Below are 26353 nucleotides of genomic sequence, written 5' to 3'. Positions count from 1 at the left end.
ATCTCCGTGTTTTTTAGAACGGGGACGGTGTACAATTTGGATGAGCCACAAATTTTAGAAGTGTTTAACAACACGCACCTCTTTTTGAAATTTAATGGGCAGTCTGCGAGTTTCACAAATAATGGTAGGTCTACAGTTAATTAAATATGCGTAATATATTTGGCCTATGTGTATTGTTTACATGAGGATGTCATTTCACAAGATTCGTAATAAATGCGTTGATTTTGAAGAAGCTGACAATCACGGCCCTCAGTCGCTGTACTGTGGGTGGAGCGCCGTTTTGAATGACACGTTGTAGCAATAGTAGGAAGTAGCTCAGAAACGGAGGTTTGAAGGGGACTAGTAGGAGCTGAGGGTGCATTAGCTATCAAAACAAGGGAACTAGCTAGCACTCATACACGTAAGTATACTTGAAATTTAGCCAAGCAACGCTTTACACGTGTTACTTTTTATTTACAATAGAAGTTTTTCGACAAGATTCAGGTTTATTGTGTTGGACCAAACGCAGCTAGATAATGAGGTACTATGCTTGCTAGTGTGGTTACTGAAGACAGTTCGCAGTTTACTAACTGTAGTTAACGTTCCATCCATGGGTTTCTACCTTAGGCTTGCAACCACTGAGCAAATGTCTTAACCATCAAACGAGCTATTCGCCATGCGTTAGAATGGCTAGATAATCTAGCTATACCTCTCATTTCCTAGTTGTGCAATATGTTGAGCTGGCTAGATGTCATCAATTTACGGTTGGTCTTTAGTTAAGGGAGATTGTAGCAGCCCTACAGTAATGCATATTACTAGCTATCTCAGTAATTTGCTTTGTGACCGTGGTAACAGTCAAATTTTCTTAGTTATTATTTATATGTACGGATGCAGAAATCAAGTTTTCAGGGGTATTGGATAAACTTGCATGGTTGAGCTAAATTGTATGTTTACAGTCTGTGGTTTTATCTTGGACAGCGAAGGCTTTATAAATTTAATGTTTTGTTCATTCATTCAACAGGCTTACAATGGAATCTACCGCATATATGGTAAACCTTTAGTGTAGCTATCATGCCAGACGTAGAAACAGTTATTTTATTTGTATAATCTAGTGAAATGTTTTGTATTGAAGTAATGCCTTGCACTTTGTTTTAGGTATCCTAACAGTATCAGACTGTAGCACTGTGCACATGCAAACTGAAGGATGAACATTCAGTACACAGTTGTTTACTGGGCAAATGTGCAGCCAATGGTAAACTTACAGTGCATTTGCATGGTTGCAAATTCTCCCTAGTGTACACAGTCATCCTTAGCAAGTGCAATTTTTACCAGCACTATACCATTTGTTTGGCACACGAACCAATGATTAGCTATATTTATAGACAAAGATTAAACTGAGTTTATCTTTCCAGATGAACATCTGTATTCTGGGAAGACAAGTAGGAATATCAAATTGGTATCATGTTTTACTGTCAGGTTTCATGCAAATGGCAGTTAAAATCATAGGTTTAAAACCAAGGTACCTGGTCAAAGTAATGGTTTTGCACTTATCTACTGCTTTCGACGATACTGTTCCTATGAGTCTGGTACACATGATTATGGTTATCTTCTGCCAGTCGTCATAATATGGCTGTCCGCATGGAAGCCATGTTGTACTTACAGTGAATGCATTCAGTACTTTATGAAAAACTGATAGTCTAAAATTGTCTAGTACACAATTAATAAATATTTAAAGTTGTTTTCTGGTGTCTAGGTATGAATGTTGTTGTGCAGGTTTTTTGTGCCTGTGCCCGATAAGGTTTCCTGTGCCTTGTTTCCGCTGCATTTGTCTGAGCAGTATACATGCTCTGTACACGATTGGATTTGAATCGTGTCGCATTCAGCAGGCCGATACTGCACCACTGTTGTACGTTTTTTTTGGTTCACAAAAATGAGGCTTCTGAACCGGATTGTCTTTGCTGTCTAAAGTATCATTGATGGAGTAATGCTCATGAAGTCGTGGCACGTTTCTTTGACAATAGAGCGATGTCCCCAGAGGAGCTCACCTATCTTGGGATCCTTGCCATCGCCATACCAGCGGGATTTCTGTTCCGCTATCTGAGTGAGTGTGGAGAAACACCTGTTACCTGTACATAACTTTGTTCTTTCTGTTTTCGCTGCACGCATGTAGTTGGCCTCTCTGATGTTTTGTATTTAACTGAATTAAGACACTTGTATAAATGGTTGGTCTTGATTTGGTGCGTTGACATTGTGGCCCTGTTCTTTTTTGTCTCTGCTGTATTCATTTTGGAATTCATTTTCAACAGGTCCTCCAGTCAAACAAGGGGCAGCTTTGCTCCTGGGCTTATCCACCGCCCTAGCAACCTGCGGGGTTTACACTCTGCACTCACTGATCACTGTTGTAGGAACATGGGCCATCATAAAGTTCAACTGGAGGTGAGATCACTTACACAGATAAACATGATACAAGCAATGTCTCATCTGCAGCACGTACATTTCTACCTTTCCTTGTAGCTACATACAGGCACAATAAAAATAACATTCATATGCACTAAGACAGCTCACTTTTTTCGCAATAGGACTCTTCTGGGACATATATGTAAATTATGTGGTTTGACCCTGGCCTAGACACACATGCACACATAGACGTGTACATGTGTGTGCGTATGTAAATATGCGTGATTGGTGCATGTGTGAATGAGTGGATATACACTTGCATGATTTGTAAAATAAGGTAAAGTAAGGGTTTATTAAAATAAAATAAAAAATGTGTACTACAGTACATTGGAACAGGTTGTAGTTCTACAATTAAGAATGTCAACCTTTCTGTTAATACAGAATCTTATTCTGTTTGGGAAATATTTATTTCTTCAGGAGGCACTCATGCTTACTGTATGAATATTAATCTGACATCTGACTATTATATATTCATAAGCTTGCTGCTGTCATTGTGTCTTATCCCATGCGTCCTTCCTAGGAGTGCTCCCCATCTTTCTCTGGGCTGGACCTTTCTGTACCTCTTGTTCTTCCGGTTGGGCACTTTTTTCGGCTTACCACCCTCAACGCCATTTTGTAATGCAGTCCAGCTTCTTCTCACACTGAAGGTACATCTTGCCTCAGATCACTGTCTTATGCAATTGTTCGCTTTACAATGTTCTTTTAACCCTTCCATGTCATTGCAAGGGAAACCACATCTGCGTAAGGTGCATGTAATCTTATACTGGTCTTCCCTTTAACGCAGTCAGTGTTATGTGTCTGATTAACCAGAGCCATAGATAACTAGGGCAACCTTCTATATTTAGTTATGTAAGTGTGACAGTTGAGACTCTGTGGGTGTAGTTGGAAACAGCTTTTTACCGTGCAATGGATGTAGTTGGCCCTCAGCTGAAATTTTGCAACAGAAAAGGTATGTCGCAGCATCTGGCTACAGGGAAAATAGCTTGCATGCCAAAAGCATTTTTGTCATTTATATGTCAATCAGCTGACATAACTATCACCAGTTGGAGCTTTGGGAAAAAAGAAAGAATGAACAATAAAACTGCAGCCAAGAAGCATGTGGAAAATATTGCATCTGTAAACACATCAAAATACACCCTGGCAATAACAGATTGAAACTTTTTGAAATTTGTTTTTTGAAAATATACTACATTTAGAATGAAAATAAAGCAGTGGCAGGTAATGTCTGTAGCTATATTATAACCAAGTAATAGTAATGAAAATATATCGTCCGACTGTGGAAAATAGTATATTAAATCCAAAGATGGATTTAAGATGACCTTAAGGAGACACCACAGCCAAAATTAATTGTATTGTTTACGGCTATTTGTTGGAGGCAGAACTGCATTTTATTAAAAAATTCTCAAATATATGAATGTGCCTTAACCTTAATCTTTCTTTCCCTGTAAATACAGATGGTCAGTCTAGCCAATGAGGTGCAGAGTTTTCACCTGATGAAAAAAGAGGATGTGAGCTCATTTTCCAAGTCCTCTGTGATTGGAGGACTTTCCCAAGAGCCTTCGTTTTATGATATCATTTCCTACAGTTACTGTTACGTTGGATTGATGACAGGTATTTATTTATTTATTTATTTATTTTTGATAAGTGAAGGAGCAGTAAAATTAGATGCAAAATTCTATGGCACACTCCTAGACTTTCTCTTTGGGTAATATTATATTTCCTGCTGTTCTAATTCCCAATCGGTACGCTGTTCTTACTGGATTACCCAGTTAAATATTGGTACGTGGTTTAATTGTTAAATTTATTCATTATGAAGCAGATGAGTGAAGATGAGTTTGTACCAACTAAAGAGCCACCGTCTAAAGTTTTAAGTTTTGTAGTTTTCAATTAAAGGGTCATATTTGGTACAGTTTTAATTCCATGTCTAGTCGTTTCTCTCTCTCTGTAGTTTACTGTTATTAACACGCCTAGGTTTCCATTTAAATGATCGTATTTATGGTCCCTCATACTCTTTTCTTCATATTTCCTTCTCTACTCCATCCGTCTCTTTTATGCCAACTGAATCCCATATCATTTGCTGCGTCTCCCTCATTCTTTCTTTGCCTCTCTTCCTTCCCTACCTCCAGGCCCATTCTTTCGTTACCAAACCTATGTGGACTGGCTCCAGCAGCCGAACCCCGCCTTGCTCCCTGGCCGTGAGCCCTGCCTGCGTCGCCTGCAGTTTGTGCCCCTGTACGCGGCCCTCTTCCTGTTCGTCAACTCCTACTTCCCCTTGGCTTATGTGCGCACTGAAGAGTTCCTCGAGCATCACTTCTTCTTCAGGCAAGCATTTCCCGATTTTTATTGATCGATAGCTGTTTTTTTGTTTTTTGTCGGTGTTGTTATATTTAAATGAAATTGGCGATGATGTGCTGAACGCACAGATAAATGCTATCTGTGTTTGTGCTGGGTTGTTTTCGTGCCATGGTGTTTTTGCACTGACTGCCCGTTGATGTGGACTTCCTCCGGCCCGTCAGGTTGTTCTACATGACGGCCGTGTTCTTCGTGTTCCGGATGAGGTTCTACGCGGCCTGGTGTGGTGCAGAAGCAGGCTGCATCAGCGCAGGCTTGGGCTGCTACCCAGAAGGCGCCAAGTCCAAGCCTGGCGGGGGGCCTACTGTGCAGTATAGGTGCGTATTTTCTGCTGTGTTTAGTCAGCAGCAGTTGTTTGACTTCTTCAGGCGTGTGTTCATTTTAGGTAACCTTTTGGTACCATTCTATTTGTTTAAATGAGGGTATTTACAAGGTGAAGTATTCATTTTCAGTTCTCTTTAACATAATATATTGCAATGGAAATCAGCCTTAAATTCCCTGACATAGACCTCCCCATTAGGAAGGTGATGAATGGCATGTAAACGGCTGTCAAACCTCATATATTATTCACTGGTGTGATTTGAGCCTGAGGTCTCTTTCCTTCCCTCCAGCCCCGATCCCGATACCCCGGTTGTTTACGACTTCAAAACCATCCAGAACATTGACTGCTACAACACTGACTTCTGTGTGAAAGTGAGACATGGAATGAGATACTGGAACATGTCTGTGCAGTGGTGGTTGCATCACTATATCTACCCCAACAGTCCGTTCAAAGGATACACACTCAAGTAAGGCTTGGTATAGACCTACAGTTAACCTAATCACTCAACAGTGAAAACAATAATTTTTCTTGAATGATTATTTGTCATTTTTCCAGTTTTTGTTGTATTTCCATCTGTTTGTCTGTAAAGATATGTCAACAGAAAAAATAGTTTACTATAGCAGTAATTTGATAGCTGTGTCTGAATAATCGTCTTATTTTAAAAAACTAATGTAAAGCGCATTTTATAAAGAAAATGCACACAATGTAAATAATTGCATGTAATGTTAATAATGTAATGTAATTAATAATAGTTCAGTCATTTAAATCATTCTCTCTCTTTTTCTCTCTTGGTGCTCAGAGCTGCCTGGACCATGTTTATCAGCGCCTATTGGCACGGCCTCCATCCTGGCTACTACCTCTCCTTCCTCACTATTCCACTCTGTATGGGGGCAGAGTCTGCCCTTGAGAGTACCGTTAGAGCCAAAATGGGGCCCAGTGGTCAAAACATCTTCGACTGGGTTCACTGGTTCCTCAAGATGAGAGCTTATGATTACATGTGCATGGGTTTTGTTTTGCTAGGTTTCTGGGACACTATCCATTACTGGACCTCCATATATTTCTGCATTCATTTCATTGCTATAGGGTGCATATTGCTGGGGAAGGTCTTGAAGGTAAAGGGTGAGAAGAGGAGGGAGAAGAAGGATGATGGAGAGAAAAGTGTAGGGAAGGAAGAAGAGAAGCTAAAAGAGGAGGTGAGAGAATAGAATGAGTCATAAAAGGTAACTGAGTTAGAGGGGGGAAAAGTTGAGATCATGGTAATTAAACTACAACTCCCAGCAACCGCTGTCACAGATCTGAAGTGCAACAAACTTGGAGGTTGTGATGTGTATATTGTAATTCTAAGGAAATGGATTTTACAACGGCGGCATCAAGTTACAAATCGCACGGGTGTATAATCACTCATTCACGCATATTTACATATGCACACACTCACACATACACATACATGTGTATGTGTGTCTAGGCCGGGGTCAAACCACATAATATACATTTACAGTATGTCCCAGAATATTCCGATTGCAAAGGAAGTGAGCTGTCTTATGAATGTTATTTTTATTGTGTGAATGAAAGGGAAGTATGCCTGTATGTAGCTGTAATCTTGGTATGTTCAATAATGGCTGTGAATGGCACAGAAATTTATGGATTACTGTGGTACAGCATGTGTTTCTGTATCTTTGACACATTTTCAGAAATTATTTCATAATTCCTCACATCAGTTAATTTCCTTAATTATTCTATTACGTATCACTTTAGAAAATAACAAGCATGCTTGTGGTTCCTTTTGATTGAGTGATGTTGAATTTTATTTTTCGACTAAATACTAAAACAATTGAAGATCTCACGATCACACTTCAACAGCACATTCCAACATTTTACCTCTAATATGAATATATTTCAGTGAAAGTTTTCATTTGGAAATGACTGGAACCAGTGCAGGTATTATTTAAGGCAGCTGAGTTCTGCCCCTTTGACTGTCTGTCTACATCATTTTCAGAGGAACCTCAAATCCATACACAAGGATACGTTCAAATTTTCATTTTTTTCATTGCAGTAAATTCAGGGAAATTCAAATGCATCTGTCTTTCAGAAAAACAGGAAAAACAACAGATTCTACTCCGCAATAAAAACAAACAATTTTGAGATTTGCCAATTTTCATCTACCTGCTGTAGTTCCCAAAAGATATACCATACACTGGAATCCAAGAAAGGGTTTAAATTGTGTTAGAAGTTAAGATGGCTTAAAAACCTTTATTGTGCAGAGCTGATATTACATTGCTGGAAAGTGAGAGGAAGAAGTGCAGAATGTCTTATTTTGTAAATGTTGCTTGCACTTTTGAGGTTTGTTTGCAATGCGAGTCATTTTTAAAAGGCTTCTTATGTTGTCGAAGCTGAAGACATCAGCATGAGCATTTGGGAGTTTTAATGTCTGCTGTAAATTAGTTTACATCTATAAAATAACCAGCCTGCAAACATGATTATTCATTGTGTAGTCTCTCCCATCTTTTATTGCAGGGGAGAGAATTGGAGGTTAATTCCCTTAATAGGCTTAAAAATTGAGAATATGCTTTTATGCTTTCTGTTTCTGGACAACTTTCTCACAGTATTTCCTTACTGCCAAACTGTGATTGCCACATCAAACAGGGACCATCACAGCTTTGGACCAATGTTCACAGCAAACACAGTATAATACCAAGTAATAACTCAATTGTACTGGGTAATTGGGTCATTAAGCTACAGTGGTGTGTTTGTATAAAGGTATTTCTTTCATCCATCCATGACTCTTGTTTCAAATTGATGTTTACAATTGTACTGGTGTTAAATGTATGTGGCCTTTGGCATGCAACCACAAGGTTGAGTGGTCCAATGTAAGGTAGGACAAGGAAATGGCTTTTAATCTTTTGAAAATACGATGGATTTTAGCAAACAGACAGCAGTGGTTTTAATGCTGAGTTTGAACATGCATTGTACTGTGGTAAAGTGAACAACTTGCTGCTCGGAACAAATTATACGCACATGCTTTGCACTTCAAAAATAACTTTTGACTCCCTGAAATATGACCTGATCTCATCCCTGTCTCTTTTTGTCATGAAATTCTTGTTCTTTGCCAAAATGTCAAGTGAATTAGTGACACTTCTCTTTCCATGTCAGAGTGCTCCTTTCTTCGTATCATGCCCACATAAAAGGCACTACAGCTTTTCATCTGCCACACCTCCCTGATTCTGCTGCACCCGTGTGCCATATGATCTAGGCCTGTGCCTCCTTTTCTGGTGTTTGCTCATGATGCTTCTGGTCACATCAAAGTATTTGCCTCTCATTGTGGCTATAAAGATTGTAACCCTCCCTGCCTTGTTATAACTGTACAGCACTACTAACAAAATGTATCACAGCTTATTTCCTACACCGTCTCAAAGTCTCGTCATTTTTTTATCACTGTGATTTATGTTGTGCGAGAGTACTGTGTTGACCTGTTTCCGTGGATACTATTGTTTTGTGACAGTTTCTTACAGCTGAAGTTACAGAGAATGAAAGGGTCTGTGAATCTGACCATATACATGCAGTAAATACCAGGGGTTTAATTCATTAGACGGGTTTCTTCACTTTAAAATGAGTAACCTGTTTCTGTTCTGCACTGACATATGCGCACACAAGCGTTCACTGACTTGATTTGTTTATTTTGGTATAATTTTGTCCTGTCTGACAGCACGCATGCATGCATGCTCTGATACCAAGCATATTCATGAAAGGATTATCACTGCATGCTAAAAATTCATCCATGCAACTATGCTCCTATGCCAGTCATATTATACCATTTGAAATTATCTAGACATTACTTACTGAAGCAGGAATATATAGTTTGATTACATAGTTTCTTATAAATTAACATATCACAGTGAAATATGGTCTACAAAGTGTGATATGGTCTACAAAGGGTTTTTATATTACAATACAAATTATGAAACTTCATGAGTTTATGTTCACATTTCATACCTTAATCCTTATTGTGAGTTGCAGGAGGCAAGATTGTCATCCAACATGCACACTGAATACATGCTCTGAATGGGTTAATAAGTACAAGGAAGTTTCAGACGATGGAAATAAATGGTCATTTGCATGTGAAACAAAGTTCAGGTGAAAGCTTTCCGGATTGAATGCGATAGAGCAAGGGAGAGTTTTCTGCCGTATGCGATGACCCGCGTCAAAATATAAAGTTGTGTATCAGAACTGGTTTCTCGACAGGGTACTGCGGAAGGCACTGGTGCCGTGTTGTGGACTTGCTGTTAAGGGCAATTTTCATGTTTCCTCATGGACTGGAATGGATCACAGAGACATGGCTCTGCCATGGGAGGTAATGTGGTCAGCACAACTCTTATGTGTGATCTGTTGTCTGTGCTACTGTGACGTAGTACATATCCTGTAATTATACCATGAAATACTAGACTGTGCCCTAAACATATTTATTATTGTACATATGGTCAAAACTTTTATGTCTGACATTCTATCAAATGTGAATCTGACTAGTATGATACAAATTCTGTGGTAAGGTAACGCATTTTGACAATTTAAAAAAATCAATGTTCTGTGCTCATTTGAGTATTGAGATTACTGTGTGAAATAGTGGCTTATACCTATACAGTACCCTCCAAAATCACACCTTGATAAAGATGACCAAAAAGGCTACATAAAATAAACAGGTAATGAGCTATATTGTATGATCAAAAGTGGGAAATTTGTGTTCTTTTATGTTCGTACATAAATGACATTATACGTTACATTTTGAGCTTACATTATCGCTGTATTGTTCATTTTATACAGCCTTGTTTGCAAAAATATGAAGGTGGTTGAATACGTTTGGAAAGTACTATATGTCTGATGTTTAACCTTCTCTCTTGACCCTAAGGTTACCCTAGTTACCCTAGTCCACAAGAGTCACTGAGGTTGAGGAGAAGACCCACTAATGTTGCTGACCAGAGCTCACCTCAGTTTAACTGGAACCCAGATCGGAAGGAAGATGAGAAGAGACAAGACCTCAAAGAGCTACCTTTACCCATGGCACTCAAAAAATCTATTTGGTAACACATATTAGCTGTCTGTTTTATTTGCCCTTTGTAAGGTAAAAGTTTCAATTAAGTGGTTCTGGACAGAAGGCCCTTGAAGGGGGCCTTGATTTTTTTGGGGGAAGGACTTTTGTAATTTCAGCAGAGATGTATGGACACCACAGCATCATCCTGCAGATATTCAATCTTGATAGTTTGAGGGTAGCTGAAAACAAAGAAAAATCATGTAAGGATGTCAGTTTCATGAAGCTGAAACAGAATGTTGAGGCAATCTTCTGTTTTGTTTTGTATGCTTGCCTGTGGAATTATAGCTGTGAATTTCTTTCTGAAGAGTATACATAGCTTTACTCTTACCCTATGATAGTTTTCCCCAGCATGATTGCTATTCCATGTTCCTCTATGGACGTAGGCAGGTGCAGCAGATGAAGATACCAGCCGTGTCACGCTGGCAGTCCTGGAAGATGCAGAAGTCAAAAACACTGAAGAGGTTCCGAGAAAGTTCTGGAGGCGCCCTAGCCTATGTAGCTCTGTGGCGTCGAGTTCTACAAAAGATAGGGGGTGAGGAGGATTTCTCTCTCAGACCTTAATGTGATCCTACTCTCTGTCTCCTGGGGACAGGCTTCAATGAGCTGTCTAGTTGTAGTTAATACGCAAGGGGTTGCTGGGTGGCACATCCAGCTAAAGCACTGGTTCTCATCGTGCAACTCTACCATCAGCCATGGAGTTTATTCTCCGGACTCCACAGTTCAGCTAGTGGACTGTATGGTGAAGGTGAGATAGAGGCTGGGTATGTGCATTTCCGAGGAGGTACATGCTTGTCTGTGGTCTCATAGATTGATAGAGTTAATGAGTTAATCTGGTTAATAAGTGATGGGACATGCCTACAACTATGCCTGTGAAAGAAGTTTGACAAAATGGATTATTGTTCACGGTTGGGTTTATTTCCTGAGACTCAGCAGAAAGTATTTACAAATTTTGATTGAATACAAAGGGTTTCAGTGAGAAAATACAGTTCCCATTGACTGCTTTGCTGAGGTTTTGTGGTTCCCAGTTCAGTCTGAAATACTGTCATTGGTTGATTTGTGATTTTGGCCAATATTACTCCGCTGCCTTTGTCTTTTTTTGGCAGGACACTTTGGTGGCGGTGTCCAGTCCTACTTCCTGTTTCTGCGCTTCTTGGTGGTGCTGAACTTCCTGTCATTCCTGTTGATTGCATCTTTTGTCCTGGTCCCAAGTATCGTCTTTCAGTCCCATAACTCTGGCAACAATAATACAGTCAACATCAGTGCTGGTAAGAAGACTCAGGCGTGACTACATGACTCAGGGATGAGGCGTGGCTTCATGCATTTCAATGAATTTGTCTGTGAGACTGCCTGTCTGCTAGTCAGTCACGGGGATGTTATTTAAATGAGACAAGGGTGAAATCCAAAGCTTTAATGTATTCATGATAGATGAATTTTAACATGTGCCCTCTCTGGGATTATGCAGTATGTGAAGTTGAAGCAAGCAGAGATGAGATAGGCTAAAGACTAATGAATGCGGTGCTATGTCTGTCTTGTCTCGCACTTCAGACGGTGCCTTACATGTGTCTAACACCTTGGATTCACTAGCAGCTCAGGCTCCTGATAAATTTTAGAGGCTTCAGTTCAAACAATTCCGTACGAAATAGCGGCGGTTGTGATGATTAATGGTCACATAAAATGTCCACGCTCGCATCCAGTAAGCCCTTAGGCACCAAATCGTTATAGAATCTTGATATTTTATAAAATAGATCTCCATCGGCTTTAGAAGTAGGAATCTGCTGTCTTTGGCACAGACCAAACCCACACACCACTTCTACATTGGCCAGTTTTGCTCCCTGGATTGGGTTGGGTATTTCTGACCCCTCCCCAATATACACTTCAACCTAAATTGAAGTAGTTCTCCTAATGTGCTAATCTGGTCGTGTTTGACTTATCTCCTGTGAGATTGTGGAGTGGAATAGTGTTGCATTGCTCCTGCACAGCACCTTAGCAACACTCCACCAGAAGAGTGCAACCTTTTGTGTCTTTAGTTCAGCAGATAAACTGCAACTGATTTACCAATGGAACAAATAAAATATATATAGTTGCTCTTGCACATTATGCACTTTTAAAAAGAATGTTCTTTCATATGTAGGCTTTGAGAGGAAAAATAGTCTTGTTGTACTAGTAGTGGAAAAATGTGAAACTTCATTTGTGAATTTAAATTTCTGGGCCGTGTTTTAGGTTGGATAATTGTTAAGTATAATTCTTTTTAGGTAAGGAGGAATGTACAACATATGACCCCAATCCTCAAGGCTTGGTTCATTTCTATACCTATTTCATCGACTTACTTACTGGAACGGTAAGAAACTCTTTGTTTTTACTCGCACTGCACATGCAAACCCCTTAACTTTGCTATTTGTTCAAGTCTTCCCTATTGAACCCGAGCATACCTCCTCTCATTTAATGCAGCTGTGCATTATGGGTGCGCTCTTGCGTGTGATCATTCATATTAACGGTATTTTAAACACCCCCCCCCCCCCTCCCCCATTTTCCTTCCTTTTCAGGGCTTTATGGAATACTCGTACCTCTTCTATGGTTATTACAACAACACTGAGGTGATAACGAATGACTTCTCGTATAATATTCCCCTCGCGTATTTGCTCACAGCAGGCTTCTACTTCATCTTCTGCCTGATCTGCATAGTCATTCGGTGAGTCCCTGCGTGCCGTCGTGCCGTCAGGCTTAATCCATAAATTCAGGAAGGCCATTTCATTTCAGGCATGTGAGCAGTGCAGTGCTAATGTGCAGAGACATTTTTAGAGTTTTAGAGGACACCGTTTTGGCTCCTGGCGATGACCTCCACCAATGCCGGGTCCCCTCTTGCCCTTTCGTCTCAGGATGGGCAGCGCAGTCCGCATTGCGGTTAAAACGGGGGGCAAGGCGGTGGGAGGCTACAGCACGCTGGTCTTCACGGGCTGGGATTACGGCCTTCAGGGGGATCGAGCCGTCAGACTGAAGAAGAACAGCATACGCTATCAGCTGCAGGTGTGCCCCACCGCTGCCGCCGCCGCCACCACACGCGTGGATGTTTAGAGTTTATGGCGCGTTTCGCATTTCACTGTGCCAGCGCTATTTCGTTAGCGTTATGTGCTTGTGTCCCGCACTGTGTTTGTTGGGTCTGCAGTGCCTTAGTCTGCGGAGCAAACGCTGTGTTACTCCTGTCACAGGTGGATCTGGAGGAGGAGCGCATCAAGCTGAAGGCCGCGTCCCTGACCCTGGCTCAGATCGTAGGCCTGTATTCTCTGCGTGCGTTCCTCAACCTCATCGTCCTCGCGCTCATCGGCGGGTCTTTCTACGGCATCTTCCTGGCGACTGAGTTCAGCCAGGTTAGTTAGGAACCATGTTGTCAGCCTTGTTTCTTAAATGTGACTGACGTGTAGTAGTTATTGGGAATGCAGACTTGTGTGAAATGTCATCTGTAACATGTGTTCGGCTGCTGTTCTGCAGATGCTTTCTGCCATTAGATGCTTTAAGCTGAAGTTGGGAAAATCATAGATTCTTATCTGATAGCAGGATAAGGAACATTCAGGCCCAAATTTGCAAGAAACATTTTGAGAAACAATAGATATGAGAAGTAATATGAGTTATATGGGCTATGGAATGGTATCTCTGGCTATATCAATACGTAGCAGGCTTGTTCTTTGATTACGTGAGTGTTTCCATGCAAACACTTGTAAAACAATTAAGAAACACTTGCTTGTTGATTTGATTTTATATGCAAGATTTTAGAGACCACTGCTGTTGGTGTGGTCAGGCAGTTTCTGAGCTGAAAAATCAGCAGTCTTCGGTTTGTGTGGCCTAGCCTTTTGTTTCATTCCGTGTCCATCTGTCTCTTTCAGGGGTATCAAGGGACAGACTTTGTGAGTCTGGTGGTGGAGTACTTGCCTTCCATCGTCATTACGGCAGCCAACTTCCTGGTGCCTTTCCTGTGTGATCAGATAGCCCTGCTGGAGAGACACTCCCCCAGCACCACCGTCATCCTGGCTCTCCTCAGGTAAGAGGAAAACAGTGGGAACGAGGGACCAGAGATTAGGGGGAGAGGAGAGAGGAGTGAGAGATGGGAGAAGTGAGGGGTGCAAGAGGAATGAAATAGGTAAGAAGAGAGATGAGGTTGAGGATGAGGAGGAAAAGAAGAATGGGAGAGATGAGGGGTTTGAGCTGAGAGCGATGAGACAGAAATGCAGAGAGAGATGAGATGGAAAGAGGGAGGGATGGGGGAAGATAGATGAGAGGGATGTAAGTGGGATTAGAGAGGGGAGAGATAAAAGGGAGATGAATGGAAGAGTGAAGAGAGCCATGTTCATGTAAGGATGTTACTTATCAGTTGAACGTGAGGCATCTTAAAAGGTGAGTTTCTAAGCTAATTTGTAGAGTTGAGTAGATGATGGGGAGGGGGGATGGTCACTCAAGATTGTGTTTGATTATTGGTGGAAGTTACAGTACAAAGTGTCATGGCGGGCAGTGATATAAACTGCAGACGAGGAGCAGAGGTGTCAGCGTTGACAGACAGGCACAGGCTTGGAGGGGAAAGCCTAGGACACAGCCGTAGTTCAGCTGTAGCTTATGTAAACGACAACCGTCATTTATGTAAACGGGAACATATTTTAACTGCGGCGGTGATGAGAAATAGAGACGAGAAGCAGATAGATAGGCACGGCTGCTGTTTTGGCGCTTGCTGCGTCTGGGCGTAATCCGCGCGTCTCTGCACGTCTGTTCTTCCCAGGGCCGTGTTTCTGCGCATGATCAGCCTGGGAGTTCTGCTTTTCACCCTGTGGAGCCAGATCACTTGCAGAACGGCCGAGAGGGGAACGTGTCAGCCCTGCGGATACAACCACACATTGTATCCGGTACTGCCTGCGAACCAGCGCGCTTGCGCTCCATCTGCTTTCCTGTACTGAGCTCTTATCTGTGTGTGTGCATCAGATTAGCAGTGAGACGCTCAGCGGATGCAACTAGGGTTGCACCATGCTGTTTATTTTACATTTAAAACCACAGACATGCAGTAGAAAAGGAGAAGTCCAGTCAAGTCTATTATTTCATATTTTATATATATATATATATATATATTACTTGAAATTGAATTTTTTTTTAATGTACATTGAATTAACTTCTAAAATGTATCACATTTATTTGCTAAGCTTTCAGTCATTGCATTCTTTTGGTCTTTGGTCTTTTGTTAGAGCCGTGCCAGAGGTCTGTGCATGTCAGAGGAGGGGATGAGTTAGTTTTGATGTTCTATAGACAAGAAACTGTCAGCTGTATAATGGATTTTACTCCTTTTCTTGTGTCAAAATCACATGAGCCGATTCCCTTTTTTTTTTTAACCCTGTATCAGACCCGCAACGCAATGCAAAGCCACACTGTCTCTCTCTCTGTCTGTTTGCCACAGTGTTGGGAAACCAGAGTGGGCCAGGAGATGTACAAACTGGCCATGTTTGACTTCATAACTGTCATTGCTGTTATGATACTTGTGGAATTTCCACGCAGGTTGGTCAGGTTTCAGTGATTTTGTCTGTGTTCAGCGTGTCTGAGTTTAGTGCAGTCATATCGAATCTGTATGAGATGGTAGTAATCTTTTCCTTGTCCTCCATTTTCTCAGGATGGTGGTCGATCACTGCTCTTGTAAGCTGGTGAAGTTTGTGGGGCGCCAGGAATTTGTTGTTCCTCAGAACGTCTTAGGTCTGGTCTATGGACAGACAGTGGTGTGGGTTGGTGCCCTGTTCTGTCCACTTCTACCTGTCATCAACACCGTCAAATTCGTCATCATCTTCTACTGCAAAAGGGTATACCTTTTCTGGTGTAAAGTACTTGCTCCAGCTCCTCTGATATCCTCTACCCTGCACTGATTCCTATGTAAAAATGATATTCGCCTGAAAAATGTTCAAATTCATTGAACATAATCTTACATTGGATATAGATGGTAATGGGGGTTATTTCTATCGTTCAATCTTAAACTTTCCTTCGTCATTGTGGTTTCCTGTGTTGTAACTTGAAATGACCGGTCTTAATACTGTAGTGATAGTGCCCCCCCTCCCCATTCCACCAAGCCCTTAAGTCTTAATGTGCTGCTGCACTTCCTGTTTATACAGTTGTCTTGTAGTACTTTCATCTTTATAAGGATGGACTACCGTGGCTGTGCTTGGTAAAGTGATACTGTACACCTTCATAGATTAAACACTTGGCCTCAGCTCAGCAATTTATTATTTCTTTCAATTGTTGGCTGGAGGATTGTGTTCAATGAGAACAGTGTAAAAAAAATCGAATGCTGACTACAGTTTACTATCAAGTGACCATAAATTTTTTCATTTTAATACCATCGACCTGTGTAGTTATGAATGCTCATTTTCAGATGCAGTGCAGGCAAAGGTACTCGGTCAGTTTGATCGAAGGGCTTATTCTTGTCATCAAGCATTCTTATGGTTGAATGTTCTCATAGCATTAGACAATGAGCATTAAAAATATCAAAGTGATTGACATAATGCAACCCCTCAAACTAAACCCACAGCTCGTCTCTCTGTCTCTCTGTCAGATCACTCTGTTTTACAACTGCCGCCCTGCGGACCGAACCTTTCGCTCCACCAGCTCCAACTTCTTCTTCCTTCTGGTGCTCCTCTTCGGCTGGATGCTGGCCTGTTTGACTCTGATATACAGCGTGGCGGTGTGAGTACCTGCCCCCGGCACAGCTTTACTGCTCAGCCTGAGTCACAGTTATAGTAAATGTCCAACATGGACCACAGAAACACCTGGGAGTGAAATACCTTAATTTTTAAAAATGTTATTTAAATGTTTTTAAAGATATTTAGACACTTAGGTTTGCTTTTTTGTAGGTGTGTATTCGTTTTGACTCACGGGTAAAATGTCCTACAACAATAATGGCGCTGTTTTGTCATCTTGTGTCACGCAGTATCCATCCATCAATGAGCTGTGGCCCCTTTCTTTCTCTCACGACGATGTGGAGAGTGGTCCCCAACTCCTTTTACTCACTCTCTGACACCACCCGCGAGTTCCTTCTATTCATAGGTTCCCAGGCCTTCTCAGTCCCTCTCTTCATGCTGTCCTGGTGAGTGACACTGGCTTCCACTGGCTCTCAGTCAGGAACTCATGCATGGTGCATTTACACAGAACGCATATAGGGTTCAGTGTGCATTTGTCTGACTGTTATTGCGTCTCTCCTTATCATTCTGTTAGATATGCTGACTTCGTGTTGATATATGGTTGTCTGCTGACTTTGACTGAGGTTTCCTGATTGAATGTCTTTTGGAAGAAACGTCAGTAACGCAAGAAACACTTCACTTCCTCATGATTGACTTGTTTATTTTTCTCTGGATATAGTATAACATCTATAGAACTATAAGAAGAAGGCAAATGAGAGAGTCTGAGATTACAGATCCTCTGTGGGCTGCATTCTTCCTGATCTCTGCTTCTGAAGGTCACAGCCTTGGTTTACAATGACTAAATACGTTTTTTTTTTTTTTGCATGTGAATCTTCTCTCTGGCGGCCATGACAGTGTGGTGCTGGCTTATGTTGCTGCCCTGGCATCGGTCTACGGACAGAGTGTTTCACTCCTAAGAGCACAACTTAAATTGGTGAGTCTTTAATCCCCGGCGGCGGTACTTCCGGCTTGGTCAGACGTTCCTACGAACACGATTGGCAGTGTTCGCGGGTGGGAAGCCGGTGAGGGTATGAGACCTGATCGTTGCATTAGCGACTCCTACTGGTTGGTCGGGGCGCCTGTTCAGCAGGGAGGGGATCTGTGGGAGATAGCGTGAACCTCCGCACGTGTTAAGCTCTCCCAGTGAAACTCCTTGCTGTCAGGTGAAAAGAAGCGGCTGGCGACTCCACATGTATCGGAGGAGGCATGTGGTAGTCTACACCCTCCCCAGACCGACAGAGGTTAGCGCATCGACCAGGAATGTGATACACACGGGGAATTGGTATAACAACTACAATGGCAAAAAAATAAAAATAGACTGTTTACATTTCATTACTTTATATGATCCTAAACACACGTTGTCTGTAAAAAACACAATTAAAAATCCTTTCCTCTGATTTTTTTTATTTCTCTTGGAAACAGGAAGGACGTGATAAGAAATTCTTGGTCAAGCAAATAGAGGAATTAAGTTCAGTGACCAAGAGAAGAGAACAGAACTTCTGAGTGATCTGTTTACCATAAAAATGTAAACCTATGAGACTGTTGCACATTTGGAATGACTGCAAAAGCAGGAATCTCAACATCTAGAGGGGTGGAAATCTTGGTTGAGAGATGTTTTGGCATGAACAGACATGAGTAACCCCAATATACCTCAGGTTTTACCTGGATATAGCCTGGCTACGTCAGGTAGAAAATTTTCACTTCAACCAAATGTTGCTGGGATTTCATCTGAATGCCATTTCACCAAACTTTCACCACAAAAAAATGTTCACTGGGTTGATTCAATGACAATTTCTCATTTCACAAAACCACAAAAAGGACAGTAATGTGAACTATACCCACTTTCATAATCAGAAATGTGTGTTTCCTATAACTGTTTTATTCCAAAAATATTAAAGTGGGCAAATGAACCTTAAATTTATCTGGTCCTCGCTTCACTCTTATTTAATCTTTTCACACAATTTCAGTTTAAATAAAAACAATAATTTCAGTTAAATAGTTTTTTAAATAGGTTTTTTATTTTATTATTTTATTTTTTTAACCATATGGCGAGAAGTATCGGCTGAAAAGGTAGCGTTCCTTGGTTGAAAAATAAAGCTTAAATTTTAAATTTAGAATGCAATACCTTTAAATATATTTTTCTCTTCCTGGTAAGTCATTTGGCCAATCTGTGATTTTCTGTAACTCTGCTTTTTATGTTATTTAGGTCAGTTCAGGATTAGTCAGGAGCCTATGTTTGAGCTACATATATGTGGATGGGAATTACTGTTAACAGTGCTACTCCTTTTAAAGACCACAAGACCAGAGAAATCAAGACAAATTATTATTGTTGGATGTTACATTGAATGTATTTGTTTTGGGTATGCATTATTAAGCCATAATGGTCTCAGTGAGGATTATGATTTGAGCTGCTGTCTTGATGAGAGATTAAATAATGCAGGTTTGGTTGAGTTTCTTGTTATTTGTGAGGACTCTGTGGGATTCCAGGGGATCTTTCTTTATTTTTCTTTTTTTGCAGATGTACAAGAGATTTAAAGAATTGCTGCCATTTGTTAAATTTTTTTTCTACAGAACTGTATCATGAAAATCATGTATCAACGGATTAAATCCTTAACTTAAATCCTTACTGAAACCTTTACTGTTGTGTTTATATTTTCCTCTTCACCACCTGTAAGTATGATTCTTATGGTACCAACCAGCATGCTGATCAGCTCTTGCCGTCATGAAGTAAAGAGACTCGGCAGGAAAAAGGTGTTTGACATAATATGTTTTGCATGCCAAAAGCATATTGCAGGGAAATATTTTCAAAAAATATTTTTCAATTTTTATTGACTGTCCCTTGTAGTGTAGGTTTTAGCATTGAAGAATATATGGTTCTGGAGATAAAGACCAATGTTTCATGTCCCCTTTAGGAGGATATGTTATCTGTCCATCTGTTGTCTGTTTACAGCTCAGTCTCAGACACCATTCATTTAATCATATTGACTGCAAAATGAACCAAAGTCCAACATCTCATTCTTTTTTTAAATTATAGAAGTTGAGTAAGTTCCATTACCCCTCCCTCCCTGCCTCACACTCTTCTGTAATGCTCATTATTCTGGTGTGTTTTGCACAATAATATTGCAAGCAGCATTGATAAAATAAATAAATAAATAAATAAATAAATAAATAACAATACTGTACATGACACATTATGTATTTATCCCAAAAATTAGAAATATATTCATTAAGGGTAGAATTTAAACATTTAAACACAAATACCGAGGAAGAAACAGGATTACATAGTATTCTTATATTTCTTTCTTAAAAGATACCATTACACGAGACTGAAAATATTTTCCCTGTTACAACCGTCATATCACCGGAACTTCTTAACCCCACCTGGAACTTCACTGAAACGGGTTGAGAATACGTATCTTTTTTGATAATTCACGATCTCTGGTGTGGCTTTAATGTTTCCGGAAATAAATAGGCGGGCTTTGATCTTTGAATGGCTGTGGCTTCCGCGAATCGAGTTATTAGCTGAATAACTGGTAGCCATTGTAGCCAATCACGTTGAAAGATATAACAGGAAGTATTCCGGTTGTAGGAGTAGCGCTTAGTGTCAATATGCTACTAAGCTCTTCTGTGAAACATCAAAACAAAATTTTGTTTCGAGATGTTGCTGTAGGACTGTATAACATTCTGTTAGTTTACGTTACAGTTAACCCTAGGGTTAATTGAAGGTTGTTTCAGAGTTCCACGAAAGAGTTTATCACTACTTTGGCGTCTTTGTAACAATGAATATTTTGCCAAAGAAAAGCTGGCATGTTCGTAACAAGGATAACATTGCCCGTGTGCGTCGGGATGAAGCTCAAGCAGCAGAGGAAGAACGTGAGGTTCAGCGCCGGGTGGAGCGTGCGGAGCAAGAGGTAACCCAGGAAACATTTTGTTAGAATTGTGTTTTATCTTTATTAAAGCTCCTGGAGACATACCATGAATCATTTTGCTGTTCATTGACTTCGAGATATGCCATAAAGCGTGCACAGTAGCCAGTAACAGAAAATACAATATGACCTACATATTCGTTTGCATTTTATTATTCATTGTCAAGTTTTATATTTATTATGCATTTACTGTAAATTCATTTAGGTTCATTTATATGGTTACCCTAGGTATCAGAGAAGCAAACATTTCCTGCAATTAAGCTCCCTTTTGTGACGCTTGTCAGTTATATGGATCATTTAATTTATCTTGTATAATTGTGTCTTGTTTTATTATCTGAGCAAGTTGTAACTTGCTTAACTGCATGTAGGCTATATATTTAGTAATGATTTCTATATACATGCGTAAACCCACTGCTGATCATCCACTGACAAACGTCAGTTTTTAAGATTCTGAATCTTCTTAGCTTGTCTGTGGTGTTTGTTACATTAGGCTCACCCATTGAATGAGTTGTTAAAGTCCTTTTTGATTTCAGATAATTCTCATGACTATGTCTCTATCTCGTTTTCAATGTCAGGCACGGACAGCGTATTTGAGACGGAAGTCACAAGCTGCCCATTGTGGACAAGAGTTGGAGGCAGAGGAGGAAGAACCGCCAGCGATAGGAGAGAAGCACCTGAATCTGTTTCCTGTGGAGGAGGCTGGGGAGAAGAGAGGGAACGAGGAGTATCTGAAAGAGAAAAAAGATGAGAAGGTGACATACAATTTGTGACCTTCATAACTGCATTCTAATTACTAGGCCTCCTTTACAAGCCTTTCATCGTGTAGTACCCAAATGCCTGTTCTGTGTCATCTTCTGGCTGTGACCAGCAGCCCAGAGTGGTGTGGAAAAGTTGGTAGTTACCCTCGGGAGTAGGGTAAGTCGGCCATGGTTTCTTGGGTGCATTGTGTTAGTTGCTCCCAACCTTTGGCCCTGAACACCCTGCACCCTCAGGATACTTTCATTAGTGAGCAGTATTCGCCTTCTCCTATTGGTGCAGGCTCTCTTTTGTAATGCAGCATGCTGTATGCAGGTCACTGGCTCATGGGAAAACGTATCGGAACAGTGCTGCAGTTTTCATTATGTGGGTCTGGGGAACAGAGCTGTGACTTGAATAAAAATGGGGGGAAATAGTCCTGTATGTAAAAGATCTTGCTATATTTTAAATGTATTTTTACTGTTTATGCATTCATATTTATGGATGTGTTTGTATTTTACAGGTTTTATAGCTGTGCTCTCTGAGTCAGTAACAATGTCTTTCCCTGTTTTCGGTTGGTGTTTCATTCTTTTGTTTTGAGCGGATCCTTCATTAATTGTGACACAGCCCAGTGACTAAAGGTGCACTGCATTGGTGAAACACGCCCAGCTCTGCGTGCAGGAAGCTGTTCGCTGTGCTCCCCTAGAATGCAGAGTAGCAAAAGACAGTATGTCTTTTTCTTCTTTTTTGTTATCCCCCGTGGGAGCATGTTATTTTATGACATCCTTTACCCCAAATTGTGTCTGGTTTACCAAAGGAAGCGTGGACAGGTAGGAGAAAGCAGTCCATAACTGGCACAGAAGCCATAAACGTCACAAAGAAATCCCATTCACATTAGTGACTGGAGCACTGACCAGCCTGCCCCCAGATTGGAGACAAGCAGAGGTCAGCTGTAAGGACAGCTGGAGGAGGTTTCTGCTCTTGGCCCTGTTAGTGGCCAGCTAAAGCACCAGTACTTGGTACAGTGACATGGGCCATCTGTCTCTTCTTCTGACCGTGCCAACGCTGGCTGTGCTCAGGACCCCCATGGGGGGAAGGGGGAGGGGGCAGAATTGCCTGTAGTACGACTCATGAATCAATGGTCTCAGCTGGCAGGGCTTCCCGTCTCTTTGCAAGAGCAGCTCCGCTGGTCAGTCGAGCACTCGCAGTCTGCCAGTGGCAGATGCTTTTTTGAGCGCGCTCCTCAGTAGCCAATGGCTGCGCTGCTCCGCTGCTGGACCGCAGGGGCTGGCAGCACCACCATTGGAGGAAAAATGGGATTAAATTGCTTTTTAAAAGGGCTTATAACGGTAGTGCTGATTAGCCAGTCATTTTGGTATGCTGTATGTGTGCGTGCTGCAACATGCTAACGTGGTCCATTGCGCATTTTAAACGTAGTCTAACAGGGTGGTCTTTCAATCAGAAAGCTTGATCTGCATGTGTGGTTATGACATATGGAGGCAGATTAAACACATTCTTTACTTTGTATTTGGTTGTGACATCAGTGTCCGTGACCTTGAATTGGTCTTGGTTACTAACCTGTATTGAAAGTAATGTTTTCTTCCATATTCAAGTCTGACTTTCTAGGTCACTTGATTTTTTCTTGCACATTTTACTCCAGTGTGACAATAGGGTCTTATCTTTCTTGTGAATGAAAGTAGCTGTAAATGAAATCTCTGAAACCTTACCCTAACCTACCTAACTCTGGCCCTGACTGAACATGTAGGCACAAGCAGAAGAATGTCATATTTGAAGACAGGGCCATTTTGGAAAAGTATTCTATTTGGGACACATCTTACTTTGGTTTGGTTACAGTCACCAGCTCTTATGGGGATAACTGTACAAATGGCTTATAGTGGACAGGAATTCAGAGCAGTGTTTTCTTTGCAAAGACTGGTGTTTGTGCATGAGTGGACCAGAACCTATTTTTTTCACTATTTAAAATGGTTGGAGTTACTTGTGTTAACTGTATGTGGAAATAACAATTGACCATCTGTCCTTAAGAATACGCCAAATGTGCACATTACTTTAAATGAGGCCTGTTGGCCCTCATCTATGAAACAAAAAAGGAAATTTCACTGAACTCCAGCCTTGTAAGAAGCCAGAATTTGTGTGTGCAAGGAGCAGTGGCATGTGGTCATACTGCTTGCTAAAAGAAATACCTTGTGTGCAAACAAATTTCACAGTGAGTCCACACATAAAAATGTTGCATTGTTGCATGCGTACACACAGTTCAGGGTAAGGTTTGTTTATTCACATGGTTGTGAAATGAGACCCTTTGACTTCACTGTAGATTCTTGAAGCCTGTTCATCTAGTATCTGTTCGACTAAATTGCGTCTGATAGAAAAGAGTAGGTTCAGGGCAGAATCGTAACTGTGCATTCTCCCCATCTTGTAATTAGGAGCGTCAGGAGCGTGCCATAGGCCTGCTGGTGTCCCTAGGCCCTGCTCCTGGAACCGAAGTTACTCCCTGGTATCTTAAAGACAGGGCAAAGAAAGAAGAAAAAGAAGATGAACGGGACAAAGCGAAAAAAGACAAAGACAAGGGGAGGACCGAAGAAGAGAAGGAGAAGAAGGACAGGAGACTCAAGGACAGTCTGGACCCAATGAGAGAGATGAAGAAAGCATTAGCGATCAAGGACAAACACAAGAGTAAGAAGAAGGAAAGGAGGGAGCAAGGGCAGAAGAGGAGCGGGGAAAGGTGAGAAGTGTGCTGCCTCACAAATCAGTGGGTGTAAAAACCAATACCCTGTGGAGCATCAGCCAGAAATCTGTTCAATGGGTTCTCTATGGGTTGTATCTTTTTTTTGTTTTATCGTTTTCGTATTTCAACAGTTAATTTAAGATGCGTACAGTGTAATTTGACATGCCGTGGGTATGCAACTGTCAGTTGCTGCCTTGGGAACATGCAGAGAAGATGTGGTGGGACACGGGCTGGAACGGCCTAAATTGACAAACACTTTGCTTTCTTTATGGAAGTCATTTTAAATTACTCGCTCTCAAATTACCCCGATGCCATTTTAGGTCAGCTTGTCAGAGGTTTTGAAATGGTTAGCATAGCTTGCTGGTCTCTTTCCTTGTGCATGACTCAAGTGGAAAGGAGGTCATGAGTAGATACTTAAGAGTAGCGCATCCCTTCCCCAATGCATTAAACGCAAGGGATAAACCCCCAAAACTGACTTTGGATTGAATCCTCGATTCAATCTATGACATAGCAAGCTTTCAGGGGTAAAGGGGCCGTGGGGACTCTGATGTATAAAAGTTTTATACATTGGTGTCCCCACTATTATGAGTAATTCATATCAAAACTACATTTATGAGCATCGCCTTAAATGCACTTAAATGATACCGGGGTATAGGATGTGCAGATCAATGTGTTTTACCTGTGTTCAAGTAACAATTTATTTTCATTTTTTTTTGCCTTCAAACTACTTTTGTGTGGAGTAGCCATGTACCTTATAGTAGCTATGTGTTATGTTATAGCTCAGATCAGTCACGGCTAAGGTTTGCTAGCTGGCTCGCTAAACACAAGCAAGTAAAAAGTCTAGTCAGCAGGCCTTTATGTAATTCTATTGATGTTGAACAAGAGGAGTATATCTGAGGGGACAGAGTTCCAGAAGTCTGCAGCACAGTATGATATTAGCCCAGTTTATGGCGAGCACACACTGCAGTTTAGCATCAGTTTAGAGAGGTAACTGCAAAGATTCTCTCAGTATTTTAGCTGAATGTCTATCCACTGACTCATTGAATGGAATAAACCTTGCTAATCATTTTTTAAATTATATTTTACACAGCGTATCAATGTAGCATTCATCCAAAGCAATGTTCTACAACATTGTTCCTGCAAGATACCGTGAGATGTGGTCCAGAATTCAGTGTGTGGGGCTGCAGCTTAAAAAAATAGAAATTGTTGCTATTGGTAGAAATGTGAAACACTTGAAGTTTATTTCCTTTGATCCAACAAGCCAATGAACCTTAATATTAAATACTTTTTGCCCCCCCCCCCCCCCTTTTTTTGTTGTCAGCTCAATGGAAAGGTTGCGTGCTGAACGACTGGAAAGAGAAGCAGCTGAGAGGAGGAGAGCCCAGGCCCTGTTGGACCAAAAGAGCGGGAAAGGGAAGGATCAGCAGAGGGAAGTGGAGGAGAGAGACAGACCTTACAACAGCGCCTATTTTCCGGAACTGGCTCGTAAAAGACAGCGAAGAGAGCGGGATCAATATGGCTTGTGAAATGGGAGACACCTGCTGCTTTTGGACAGTTAATATGACTCCTGTTTTGAAACGTGGGTGAATTTTGGAGGTTTTACATTTTAATTTAGCGTTGATATGGACTCATGATCTGCTCATTTTGTGTGTGTTTTCCTGTGCATCTGTATTCATAGCATGTTGCAAGGTCAGAGGGTGAACCATGTTTGTTTTTGGACAGTGAGAGTGTATTAAGCAGTCCACGGAACTTCACCACATGGTACATGTGGCCATGTGCCCATCGATTGACCAATTGTAGCATTGTAAGGATGATTAGATCACCAATTTACCTTGTATTTATGTTCCTTATATTCTGGTGAAAATGTGAATATTTCGGATGCAGTTAGCAGTGTGCAAGTCTACTTTGTACGATGCAATAGTATACAGTAAACAAAAGATGACCCAGAATAGATGGCGACAGCATGTGTCAACACAAGACTTTCCTTGTAATGTCATTCACTGAGTAAAATGCTTTAAAATGTATTTTTGTATTTGCTCATGTTTTCACGCATACTCATGTGAT

The 26353-nt window shown here is 41.1% G+C and overlaps 3 protein-coding genes across 5 annotated transcripts; all 3 read left to right on the top strand.

Moving 5' to 3' along the window:
• Positions 1–244: 244 nt before the first annotated feature.
• Positions 245–8510, top strand: mboat7 (membrane bound O-acyltransferase domain containing 7). The gene is made up of 9 exons (XM_035432644.1): positions 245–400; positions 2001–2080; positions 2286–2415; positions 2957–3083; positions 3891–4047; positions 4563–4758; positions 4953–5105; positions 5400–5576; positions 5910–8510. Exons 2-9 carry the CDS (start codon positions 2005–2007, stop codon positions 6313–6315), a joined length of 1422 nt encoding a protein of 473 aa, XP_035288535.1. The 5' UTR covers positions 245–400; positions 2001–2004; the 3' UTR covers positions 6316–8510.
• A 436-nt stretch (positions 8511–8946) lies between these two features.
• tmc4 (transmembrane channel-like 4) lies at positions 8947–19517 on the top strand. Of its 3 annotated transcripts, none has more exons than XR_004766837.1 (17): positions 8947–9458; positions 10011–10182; positions 10577–10725; positions 11297–11458; positions 12446–12531; positions 12737–12882; positions 13070–13217; positions 13400–13558; positions 14072–14226; positions 14956–15079; positions 15622–15719; positions 15832–16015; positions 16762–16892; positions 17137–17292; positions 17741–17819; positions 18308–18443; positions 18534–19517. XR_004766837.1 is itself a non-coding variant. In XM_035432631.1 (17 exons), the coding sequence occupies exons 3-17, from the start codon at positions 10160–10162 to the stop codon at positions 18386–18388; spliced, it is 1881 nt and encodes a 626-aa protein (XP_035288522.1). In that variant the 5' UTR covers positions 8950–9458; positions 9747–9804; positions 10011–10159; the 3' UTR covers positions 18389–19517. The 3 variants fall into 3 exon arrangements, 2 of the variants coding, with proteins under 2 accessions (XP_035288511.1, XP_035288522.1); XM_035432631.1 differs by adding an exon at positions 9747–9804 and having other exon boundaries at positions 8950–9458; positions 18308–19517; XM_035432620.1 differs by having other exon boundaries at positions 8948–9458; positions 18308–19517.
• A 970-nt stretch (positions 19518–20487) lies between these two features.
• Positions 20488–26313, top strand: leng1 (leukocyte receptor cluster (LRC) member 1). Its single transcript, XM_035403153.1, has 4 exons — positions 20488–20796; positions 21387–21563; positions 23988–24286; positions 25611–26313. Exons 1-4 carry the CDS (start codon positions 20665–20667, stop codon positions 25813–25815), a joined length of 813 nt encoding a protein of 270 aa, XP_035259044.1. The 5' UTR covers positions 20488–20664; the 3' UTR covers positions 25816–26313.
• Positions 26314–26353: the final 40 nt, after the last annotated feature.

Source organism: Anguilla anguilla, chromosome 1 (assembly GCF_013347855.1).
Source record: "Anguilla anguilla isolate fAngAng1 chromosome 1, fAngAng1.pri, whole genome shotgun sequence".
NCBI classification, from domain to species: Eukaryota; Metazoa; Chordata; class Actinopteri; order Anguilliformes; family Anguillidae; genus Anguilla; species Anguilla anguilla.
This window is presented reverse-complemented; position numbering and strand designations above follow the sequence as displayed.